The sequence below is a fragment of the Athene cunicularia genome (assembly GCF_003259725.1).
Source record: "Athene cunicularia isolate RWA chromosome 10 unlocalized genomic scaffold, athCun1 chr10_part1, whole genome shotgun sequence".
NCBI classification, from domain to species: domain Eukaryota; kingdom Metazoa; phylum Chordata; class Aves; order Strigiformes; family Strigidae; genus Athene; species Athene cunicularia.
Window position 1 is genome coordinate 11,646,039 of NW_020799112.1, and position 12,570 is coordinate 11,658,608.

The 12,570-nt window shown below is 38.4% G+C and overlaps 1 protein-coding gene across 1 annotated transcript in view; it reads right to left on the minus strand.

The window, feature by feature from the left end:
• Nucleotides 1-382: 382 nt before the first annotated feature.
• Nucleotides 383-12,570, minus strand: part of LRRC28 (leucine rich repeat containing 28) — a 51,988-nt gene continuing 39,800 nt past the window's right edge. Inside the window, exons 7-9 of the mRNA XM_026856063.1 lie at nt 11,136-11,311; nt 7,808-7,967; nt 383-4,979 (exon numbers count right to left, since the gene is read on the minus strand). Of these exons, the coding sequence (XP_026711864.1) occupies nt 4,865-4,979; nt 7,808-7,967; nt 11,136-11,311 (451 nt within the window). The 3' untranslated portion in view covers nt 383-4,864. The remainder of the gene's footprint in view (nt 4,980-7,807; nt 7,968-11,135; nt 11,312-12,570) is intronic.

Consider the following 12,570-nt stretch of genomic DNA (forward strand, 5'->3'; position numbering starts at 1 on the left):
ACAGATGCTTAATTTCTACTTATTTTTGGCAACCTTGTTCCTGTGATATCTGTTAGATGAGGGGAAAAGAGCTGCTGAATGCTGCTGAGTAAATAATACATGAACCGCAGCCACATCTATGGACCAGCAGGGTGGTACTTAATACAGCCCTACTGAAATTTTTCTTTTGATCAATCCATAGAATGGTCTAAAGTAATGTTTCCATATGGATTTTGTTTCTGTTATGCAAGATCAGGTGAACTACTACATCTTCTGAGACAAAGGGATTAAGTGAATTGGTGTTTTGGGCTTGGTAGTGGTTTAAGAGGCATCTTCACCCCATCTCTGCAGCCTTGGGACAAGAGACTTATTAGCTAATTACTATGAAAATGAACTGAAATGTAAATTAAATGCTACATCCTAAACATACCTTAATAGGCCCAGGAGCAAAAAAGTTAACTTTAATGGACTGTAATTTTATCCAAAAATATAGTTTATTAACAAGCACATACAATAAATTGCACTGCTAACTTTAAATAAAACATCTAGCAAGCTCACCTTCACACTAAGTGACATTTGATTAATACAGAGCAAAAAACCAATACACATATGCTTTCAACAGACATAGAATGAACTCAGCTGCAATCCAAGTTCAAGTTATAATCCAAAGAAGGGCACATAAAAGCAAAAGCAATGAAGACTTCACATGAATCTTGCCGTTTCTTTCCACCAGACCTTTGGTCTCTTACAAAATAGGTCTGTAATACAAAAAGTAATAAAAATTCTGGATTCAATTTACTCAGTCTCTTCCATCACAAGTTAACTACAACATTCTGCAACAACGTGAGTAGTATTAAGAGGGAGGTAAGAGGCAAAGATAGTTACATCTTGGAATTATGTAAGTTCAGCTGCAGATAGGCTGTCTAGCAGCAGGCATGGACTTCAGTGTCATTGTCCCAGTTTTTGCACAAAGATGGTAAAACACAATCTTCTCTCTCATCAATTAAAACTTGATCCATCCTCCACTGTCATCAAGGTAAAAAGTTCTTCAGTTATCAGTGGCACTCTGACAGGGTCAGAGTGGCCTTCAAAAAAAAGTCATCCTCTCTAGTGAAAGGTTTGTCACTCTCCAGTCTTCAGCTTGGCTGTGATGTCAGTAAAACCTGACACGCTGTCACCACACGGGTGTTAGAACAGTCTCATCCTCCCTTCATGTCAGAAAAAGGGATTCAGCAGAATTCGATATATAAGAATTGAAGCCAACTTGGCAATAAACAGCTCCACTCTCCTCAGTATAAGATCTTAACCTCACCGCAATGAACTAAATAGAAGGTTTGTAATGAACTTCAATAAGAGCCCAAGAGAAGCATCAGGCCAAAACAGAAAAATACACACTTCTTGATATTAGACCTTGTTCTTCACACAGGAAAGGACATTTGTATTTCTGATCCTCTGGGGGAGTAACAGGAAGATTCCCAAGAACAGTGCTCCAAATGTAATAGTGTCCACAGTAAAACTGCACAAGTAGTATTTTTAAACAAAGACAGATTCCTATGTTGTGGCGCAACAAAATGTTATCTCTATAACCAGCAGGGTCCCAATTTTATTAACATGGTGCCTGTTACCACAACAAAAATTATGCTTGTGGTCCATCGTCACATTAGGAGTTAATCTTTACTCAGTAAAGTTCTATAGCAGTATCAATTTGTTGAAGACTTAATTTTCTTTCACTCCTCTCCCGCAACTTTCTCTTTATAATGCTTAGAAAAAAAAACCCACCAGAAACTTCTCCTGCTCCCACCATAAGCAGAGTTAAGTCCTACTTTTATAACAAAACCCCCTTTAAAAATAGTAATTTTTTTCAACTGCTAGAACGAGATTTTTTGCAGTACAAGGAAAAATTTATCTCAGTGTGAATTAACCTGATGAACAAGAGCAAGCAATCAAACATTACCTAGACATAAACGCATTAAAGAGAAGTGCAAGTACTGTGACACCTCATATTGAAAAAGAAGCGATGCACAGTTGCATCAGCAACAAGCTCCCTCTCCCCTCTGCAACTTGCATAGCTGGCTCTCGTTAGCTAGTTATGAAATACTCTTACAGTAGAACAACTTTAGAAAAATTTGGACAAGTGAGAATGGAGTTATTTTAATCTAGAACAGTATCACCCAAAGATACAGATGAATACAAACACTGTTCATATAAAAAAAGTTTTAAAATCAACGAAACATGAATTTAAGCCGCATTTTCAGTCTATATATTGGCTTTCCTACTCTTTGTTTTACAAAAATAGGGTATGACATTTTAGCTTCAACTGTGTGTTTAAGTCATCGATTCATTGAACATTCCATTCTTGAAATACCATCTATTAAAATGTTAAGATTCATCCTGCTTATAGAACAAACTAGAATTTCTTCTGAACTGTACTTGTAGACAATAATAAAAGACTGATATGAACTCAATAAAAAAATAATTAGATTATGGGAAGAATAAAAAATAAATAATTAAAAAAACCCCAGACTCTACTCCTACTATCTGATTCCTAATAAAATAAACACCAATGTCTTTCATCTCATCAAGACATTTAAACTCTAAAATATATTTACAGAGTGAATTCAGAAATAAACTGTGTTTTAAAGTCTGTAAGTTGCTATAAAAGGAGAACAAATAAACTTCCAACAGAACACCTTCAAAGACAGAGGAAGCCACAGTAAAAATAATACTGAAAATTCCTGATTGTAGTATTTTATCAAAAATAATATTTCTAACACACTACCACAGTTTTCTTAACAGCCATTTAAAGAAATGGATTCTGTACTACACAGGCACATTTCTGATCTAGATATAACTGAACATGGGCAATTTACATCTCCACTGTATAGTACTGAAGGAAAAAAGCTGAAGATTCCTTTTGCTGCTTCAGCAGTAAACCCCGCTGGGTGGAAGGCCTGTTGGGGATACTAACATTGAAACAAATTAGTGAAATGACAGAGCCAGAAATCCAATAGTACAAAGGCTGCTTGGACATGGCTCTTTCCCCTACTGCAAAGCAGATTTAATAAATGGGATTTATTTTAGAAAGTTTCACAATTCTTAAACAGTAGATGATACTTGCATTCCTGAAGGATTAAGTTCTACATTTCTTAATGCTAATTCAACTCTCTTAAAACCAACCCAATAAAACCAGCAAAGCTTTTACAAGTAACATGCACAACCTAAAAATTCCACCCTCAAAACTGCCTTTTTGGTACTCTTCTAAGCTCTTAAGATACTCCATTTATTGAAGAAATGCCAGGAAGCCTGCAGCGGGAACAAATGCTTCTTTGGCAAAAGGAAAACATTTTAATGCCTCCTCCCTTCAAAGTATGCACACCTCACCACAACATATGCTAATATACTACCAAATAAGTCTCTTTATCTTACAGGTTTTATAACAAACTGTTTCATTCATGTCTATTTCAGCTTGTAACTACCTACTGCACAGAGAAGCACACTGTGCTGAATCAACAAGTAGTTTATACCTAAGAATTAGAAAGTAAAAAAAAAAACCAACCCAACCACATTATATTAAAAGAAATTATATATTCCAAAACAAGTCAAGAGGGGCTAATTTTGTATAAACTGTTTCAGTTTAAAATTTTAATTTTAAGTCATTCAGGCATTTGGGGCCTTTTTTCCATCCTTTGTCCTTTATTGAAAATGAACAAGATCTAACTAAAAAGGATTCCCATAAATATGATAGAGGGGAAATTTACACTAAATCTGCCATTAATATACAAAAACAAATGTTACACCCCTTCTGTGAAGATATCTGTGCATGCATGTATACCTAGACATGGAGATACACATACCTCCCCCTGGATTGCCAGCCTTCTCCGAGGCACACACTCCACTGACACACTCACAAATCAGCCAAATGCTGAATCTAGATGAAGACCAACTCTTTGCAGATCTACAAATCAGCAATTGTAAAAATATAATAAAGATTTACTATCACATTACTGGGTTGTTTGTTGTTTTGTTTTGTTTTTTTAAGTGAATTTGATACTTAAAGTTGTCTTCCTGAAGAACTCAAAGAAGAAAAAGGGGAAGTGTTTTTAAAAATAAAAAACTCAAGTGATGAAAATAAAGAAAACACACCCTCAAACATGCTGGAGCAAGACCACTTAGTGTAGGCATCAGTACTAGCCTTCTTTACTGAAACAGGATCTTTTAGTCTCCAGATGTATCCTAGTTACTCCAATTAAATCAATGTGGCTTCTAATGATACCAGAAAGAAAAGATCTACTTTTACTACGTGGCTTTAAATACCACAGTTAACTGTCAAAGACTCAGTATACAACTGAGATAACTATGTTGTGGAAAATATTAAGAGGAGAGGGAGAAAACAAAGCTAAATTCTAAGGGAAAGTCACTGGGATCTTTCAAAGGTTTCTGTAGGTTTAGATCTATACATCTGAATTCAGACATAGGGGTGAAGAGGATGGGGCAGTAAGTGAAAACTCATTTGTCATAACTGAACCTTTTTTTTTTTTTCCTGTTAGAGGAATGAAAACTGCCTCAAATGATGCAATGCGTCAACCTGAAGACAGCCACATTTGAAATATACTGGAAATCCTGAAGTCAGAGCTTGTGAATTTGTTTGGTTTGTATGCTGTCTTGGAGGAGAGAGAAGTTAATACTTTTAAAAGCTTGGTATTTACACTTCCGAAAAGTTTCTGCAGTTCATCCAAATTTGATAGGGCAGGATTTAAGTGCCTCTTAGCATTCCCGACTGGGCACTTCTGCTGCTTTGGCACACGCGCACACACACAGTATTCCAGTACCAATGGGATACGTCGTCTTTAAACTGGCAGCACTCCTGAGTAGTTTTAAATGTTTATCAACTCAGTAGGTCAAAAGTCTGCAGACACTGGGTGGAGCAGCAGTATGCCACAAAACTAACAGTTGTCAGTAAAGATTGAAGCTCCTGGCCCCATTCCACAACAGACAATATGCTGGTTTGTAAAATACAGGATTAGCCAATCTCGACACTTGAGAAAAAGAAGGTTCATTTGTTCTATATGAATGCCTGATACAAAGGCAGGGAAACACTGCAGGGGTTCTCAAAAACCTTCCTTGCTTCTTAGTCTTCAGTTTAAAGCAGCAGCAGCATGTGGTTTTTCTTTCTGTGGAGGGTGTGGCTGAGTGTTATAGCCAGTAGGTTTAACAGCTGAAAGGAAAATAGCTGGGTAATTCTTCACTTCAGCTTTGCTCATGTGTTTCTTAAATTAGTGCTTGTAGGCATGAAATAACTGAAGTCCAGTGTTGTCCTTTGGTTCAGCCCAGTGATCAAACCAGGCCCAGACCTTCAGAAAGGACAACTGACAGGTAGTGCTGTCACACTGTGCCAGGTACTACAGCAGGGGTGGCAACATGAAAGTGTGGCACTAGCCTCACTGTGACCCTCCTCCTGCCCCCACCCTGGCAGGGACCTAGATATCTGCTTTAAAAACATGAAGATAGTTTTCTACTAACCCAGAAATCACACTTTACCCAGTGCTCACATCATCTGTGCTGTTTCAGATGCAGAGCTCCAGTTCAACACTTAACTATCCTTTCCTGTAAGGGGATACCGATTGCGGTACAGAAGTCCAGACAGAAGTTACTGGCATGGATGTGGCATGTGGTAATCAGTACTGTTCAAATGTTCAGGATCCCTACCCTGCATGTTTTCATGGTCACTGTAAGCTCTTTATAACAGAAACCCTGTCCTTCATGTCTTTCTAAACCAGCTATCACACCTCTACAATTCCACATAATCTTACCATGTCAAGTGCACAAGCTACAGAGATAAGGATGTCTGCCTACCCTGTTTAGATCTCATTTTCTGGATTTGCATCAAATGTCAGCTACTTAAAGACTGTATTCACTGAAGCATTTTGCAGAACACAGTATATTTTTGTCTAAGGGAAGGAATGATAGCTATTTTTTAAACAAGTGAAAACCATGCAGAAATGTGTATTTTCAATTAAAACATTTCAGAATGTTAATATAGTGGTCTTCCAAAGGAGCCCCAAAGGATGTTTTTGTTGAGTTACAACTTCAATAATTCCTAAAGGTGTCTACTGATATGTCTATCATCTTTAACTAAGTTACAACACTTAGCAATTAATTAGAAAATAGAGCACTCCACTCTAGTCCAAACTCTCTCATTGGGATTATTTTGTAAAATTTAAGGATTTAGTAACCATCAAATAGTTTTCCATCACTTTCTCGGAACATCACACTGTTCAATGCATGAAAGATATTCTTTATAGCATGATTATAACATCTCATGCCACTCTGAATATTAAGACTGTAATGGGGAAGCAATTTATTGTACTCAACATAAAATCCACTGAATTTCAACATACGATTGAAGTCTAACAGAATGGCAAGTTGAAATAGGCAATCTCTACAATCAAATCTTTCTAAGAAAGATGACTTTACCAAAATAACATTTATGAAGCCCTCTGGCTGCTGTCCAGATTTGGCATACCTAAATTGCTTTCATTTCATAGAATTGAATTGCTTACAAATCAGGTACCTTTTATTCCACAAACTCACAGCAAAATAATCTGTGACACAGCTGTGGAAAATAAGTATCATCAACCAGAATCACCAATTAGCCTCTTTTTTCTTCAAGGTTTTCCTATACAGAAGCATTTTCTTATTTTTATGGAAGATAACTATTGCAGGACAAGAACTGAGTGCCATTCTTGTGCATTATATATACCAACAAGTAATTTCAGAAACATTCCTTTTTAAAGCATCTTTCTTTTCTGCTCCCCACCTTTAGGCATATGCTTTCTAACTAATATAATTCTCTAAAAAAGAACCTGAACATCACACTGGCTTGTTTAACTCCAAGTGACTTTTCTTTAAACCTTCTTTACTAGGTTTCAAACCGTACCATACTTTTGTCCAAGTAGATTCAGTTGAAATTTCTCTAATGAGCCTTTTCCTTTGCAGAAGGTGGATTCGTTGATATTATCGCTCAGGGTAGGCTACAGTATCAACTCACACTAATAGGGGTTAGGGAAAGAATCACTGCAAAGCAATCAGTGCTCACCTTAAAGATATTTTAAATCTTTATCTATATGAGGGCAATATTCCCTGAACCACACGCCAGTTTTGAGTCCCTTGTATGACTGTACTGACCAGCAAGTCAGGAAGTCTGTGTAGGCCTGTCTACTTGATTTGTGAATCCTGCAGACAGAGTAACAACTGCTACAACAAAAATGGAAGTATTTTTAAAGATGTATTGCTACAAAATGTATGTTACAGTGCAGAACTCTTCCACAGCATATCTCAAGTTAATTAGCATGGAAAGAAAAGCAAGAGTATTTTACCACAGAACATTTTTATTAAGCTCTAGCTTTAGAGCTTTTTCCCATCTTTAATCCTACAGCACGTCTATTTGACAGCGGCATTCTCTTTAAGTCAGGGTTGAGATCATCAGGGGAAGTATTGGTGTTAGGTAGTATTTCCTTCCCAAGGCACAGAAGTGCCATGCACGTGCTACTCTACCACAAACAAGTCAATCCCATTATATCAAAACCCTTCCTATCTTACAGCAGTCTGGAACAGGCAAGTGTGGTAGCTCCTGTTAAACAGGCTAACAGCAGTATTCTGGTTGTCTTGTAAATAAAAGATTTGTCAGCTTTTACATGCAATTATAGGACAGGGGCTTTAGATATGAAAGACTGCTAAATTAAAAAAAAAATTCCTTAAGAATATGCTTTGTTCCATAAGGTGTTTTTCTTCCTAAATGAAACTCCAGTGTAATTTCCTGTATAATTACCCTTGATGCAATCCTGCCATTGGAGTCTCCCTCAAGGGAAAGAGCTTTGGATAGACAATGGTAAACATAGGCTGGCTGCAGCGGTGGCAGTGTCCCAAGGGACAGTGCAGTAATTCCAAGAGGCTTTTGGGTAGTGAAATTGGAGTCAGAAAGTTCAAATCTAAAGAAAAGAAACAAAAGAGGCTTGTAACAAAACAACTGAGTGATAAAGTCAAACACAACAAGCATGATCCACGAACAATTCAGAAAACCAGCTGTCTCACATTAAGACTTTGTCAAAAGAACAGCAAGGTAACATGAATTACCACAATTAGGGTGAAGCACATGGTGTTTTCCATGAGTAAACCCAAAAAGTTCAAGTTAAATGTATAGGTTTAGCAACTGGGGTATAAGATTAATTGGGCCCAAATAACTAGGTGAAAATATAGTTCAAAATAAATAAAATAAAGCACTTTTAGACACAAAGGCGATCTAGACAGGCGTTTAACAATTAATAACAATACAAAATTCTGGAAGGGATATCAGTAGTATTTTACTAAAATAGTTCATCAACCAGTCGAGCAGGATAGCTAAGCTCACTAAAAAGCCCAAAAGCCACCATCAGCAAAAAGGGATCTGAAATCTTCAGAATTACTTGAAATACAATCCAGCCCAGCATAATTCTCAAAGGTCCAACCAAAGAGACCACTCTAAAAAGATCAATACATTCATAATCTCTTAAGTGTGCCCCCACAGTTTACAAGATGCCATCACTTTCACCAAAAAGGACTCCAGGGTCATTTCATGGGAAAGAGCAATCATTTTCTCAGGCTTGGCTCAAGCAACATAGTGTTTTATAAATTAAAACCAACATGCTAATCTCCATCTCGAAACTGAGAGACAGCCAAGACAGGTGAAAGACTTTAGGTGCTGAGTAATCAAGACAAGATGCACTACCTAATAAATCAGTTTCGTGATATCACAGTAGTTTCAGCTTTCAAACACTGTGAGGTTTAACCCAATACACAATGTACCACAACGGCCTCACATGAGATGACAAGCATGACAAGTAGCACATTTGCGTCAGAAAGAAAAGGTCACATTCTGCAGCCAAGCAAAGATTGAGGAAAAAGTAGTCCAGTTCCTTCTGTCATACTTACCTAGCAGCCACCAAGTATTTAACAGCACCATTGAAACTGCACATTTCAGCAGCGATAGATCAAATCTGCTGCTTTAATCAGATGTGCCACCTGCTTCCCCAGCACACCATTATCTTCCACCTGTCTGAATTATGCATGACTCCTGCTTCACTGAAATGTGGGTATCACCAGTGGTAATGCATAGTCTTTAATAAGGTCACTCAGAGTAAGAGATGTGTGTGTGTCTGTGTATATATTAATATATAAAATCTATATATGTAAGCCAGCAACGTGCGCTCGCAGCCCAGAAAGCATGGCCAGCAGGGTGAGGGAGGGGATTCTCCCCCTCTGCTCTGCTCTGCTCTCGTGAGACCCCCCTGCAGTGTTGGGTGCATCTCTGGAGGCACCAACATCAGGACACGGACCTGCTTGAGCAGGGCCAGAGGAGGCCACAAAGATGCTCAGGGGGCTGGAGCACCCTCTGTGAGGACAGGCTGAGAGTTGGGGGGTTCAGCTGGAGAAGAGAAGGCTCCGGGGAGACCTTAGAGCGGCCTCCCAGGACTGAAAAGGGGCTACAGGAAAGGTGGGGAGGGACTTGTCAGGGGGCTTAGTGGTAGGAGAAAGGGTAATGGCTTTAAAATCAAAGAGGGTAGATTTAGATTAGATGTAAGGAAGAAATTCTTCCCCGTGAGGGTGGTGAGAGAAGCCAGAGAAGCTGTGGCTGTCCCCTCCCTGGAAGGTTGGACGGGGCTTTGGGCAACCTGGGCTAGTGGAAGGTGTCCCTGCCCAGGGCAGGGAGGCTTGAACTAGATTATCTTTAAGGTCCCTTCCCACCCAAACTATTCTATGATATAATAAAAAGACTACATAGTACAGTGTAGCAAACACGTAGGCAAGATAGCTAAAAAAAGTTTCACCATCTTTTTCAGGTTCTGCACCTTGGCTGCAACTACATGGAATCCTCACAGCCTTGTATAAACCATCTACAAATAATTTCTTAAACTGATTTTGCAATGCTATCTTGCTATTCCCAAACCAAACTTCACCAGCATCTTCACGAACCACAGTCACATAGTTATATTCCAGAAACTGTCTGGAAGTCACAACTGGGTGAGAAAAGTAGTGACTGATGATTTAAAAGATCTTGTACCTGATGTTCTCAAAGACCTTTTCAAAGACTAGAATTTTACAAACCAAAATGAAACAGCATTTATCATTGTGTAATTTTGGTACAGCTGATAGTCTGATACTAAAGTGAAGACCTCCCCTCTCCCCACCATATGCAGAAATAAAAAAAAAAACAAACCCAACCCCACAAATGAACTGGTCAAATAATAGGTTCTCTATGTCAGTAAATACATTCTCCACAAAGCAGCGCTGTTTCCTGCGTACACAAGTTATCTCACCTCTCAACACAAAGCTTTTTCTTTACAGCATGCTTGCTGCAGACCTCCTTGTACACTTTTCCTGGCAAAGCAATAGTTCAGCAGTTATGATTTATTCCAGTGGCCATGGTACAAGTGACCCCTTATCATAAACTCTCTAATCTTTCCATTGTAACTCTCCACCCTTGTGCTTTCTACTTTCATCTATAAAGCTGACAGATTCCCAGGACAACACGAATAGGGGGGAGTCAACATATCTAAATCTGACAAAATCTGAATCTGCAGGTTATCATCAGATATTGCTAACTCATGTGATTGCATGACGCATAACCAGATGAGCCAAGGGCCACTTTACAGCAGAGCCTGAATTGGGGCAGAACTAAACCAGCTCAGCTGTCACGCTGTACTGAAATGGCCAAGGGCTGCTAGCATTTCTTTTGCCTTATGTATAACAAGTCTGCCAGTTTAGGAGTGTGCTGCCTGGCAAGAAGCTGCATTGTTGGCTGATGCATCTAATCTTGCCTCAGGAACTGTATTTCTCATCTCCTATTTCCATTAAAGAGTTTCTCCTGCAAAAAGCATCCTTCTTTATATAGTCCTCAAGAAAGAAACTATTTGTAAACACCACTCAACCTTAGAAATAGCCTTTGGATCTCTGGTTTTTGATATTGTATGTTTTTGTTCTAATACAGCATTTTAAACATAATTTGATTAAATAAATCTTTTAAAATATTAATCCTTGCCCAGCTCTTTGAAATATTCCAATCACTACCAGAAAAACACTTCCACTCTTTCCGTAATCGAAACAAAGCAGATATTTCATACCTTTTAAAAATCTGTAGTAAGTGTTATAGAGGGTCCTCATGGCCAGTTCTTGCAAAGGCAGCACACGATCTGTTTCTGTCCCTATAGATTTCACCTCTGCTGGCAGGAACACAGTTAACTGGCCCGATGAAAAAGAGAGCAGTTTGACCTCTGAAACTTGAATTGGAGAACCACAACTAGAGGGACACAAGACATTTAAAAAGTGGTTAGAAAGAAGTAATAATAGTAACTTTATGCAAAACCCAGATGACCAACCCAAAGTATGCCCGATACTGCTCTTCAGTGCAGCACTGTTCAAGGATTCCTCCAGTACATGTTGGAGTTGGACTAGGTAACCTTTAAAGGTCCTTTCCAACCCAAACTATTCTATGATTCTGTGTTGACACATATTTTCCATAGATTCCCACCTAGTCATGAGACATTGAGAGGTCTTTATTTATATAAAATAATATTCAAAAGCTCAAAAAATGAGAACACAATCCTAAGGAGGTGAAGCAAGTGTACTACATATCCCTTACTCTGCCAAAGTGTTAATCTCTTCTAGCCTCTGAATGCCATTATTGCTAAATATTTTACACACCTAATAGTTGGCTTCCTCTGTCTCGGATCAATCAGTTGAGAATGGTAATGGATTTCTCAACTGTAATATGTGAGGTAAACAACTGAAATATATCATTTAAGTGCCACTGGGTGATTCTGTACTATACCATTCCCCATCCACAGAGTCCCCTTGGATGATGCAGGGTGGGGAAAGGGAAAAATAAAAACAACAGCCTAAGCTGTAGTGGGAAGATACCCTAGTAAGTCTACTAGTCTTGGCCTTCCCAAATCACATAGGGAAGGTTATTTGTATCCAAGGAGAGAAACTTAGCTTGTAGTAAAAATAATAACTCTTTACATGAACCCTAATGCAAGCTATCATGCCGAAGAGACATGCAGAGGAAAATTCTACTAAGATTGGGGAAGTCAACAGGGTAATTGGAATTGTTTATGACAATTTAAATTTGAAGCCAAGAGCAACTTATTAGGGCCAGTCCTAACAAATGGAACAGAAACACAAATTTGTCAGCCTTCCCAGATATTGGACCTAAACCTGAGGTAACTACACTCGACTTTATCAGATGTAAAAGAAATCCCATAGTACTTCTCTGATAACAAAGAATCTCATCTCTTCTGATTAAAGGAAAAACAGCCAAAGAAACAAGCAAAAAAGAGCAACAGCAAACAGCAAGTCAATAAGCTTCTTGTTAAATATTTCTTTCCTACAAACCATTCAAAAATATAATTTGGAATTCAGAGGTCCAATATTCCAACAATCCATTCCTCAGCAATCCATGCCCAATCAGTTAGCTATCACAACAAATAAATCTATAATGTTGTATTTTCCAACTGATGAACCCCGTAGCAACCTAGCCAGAAGACACACCCATAAACT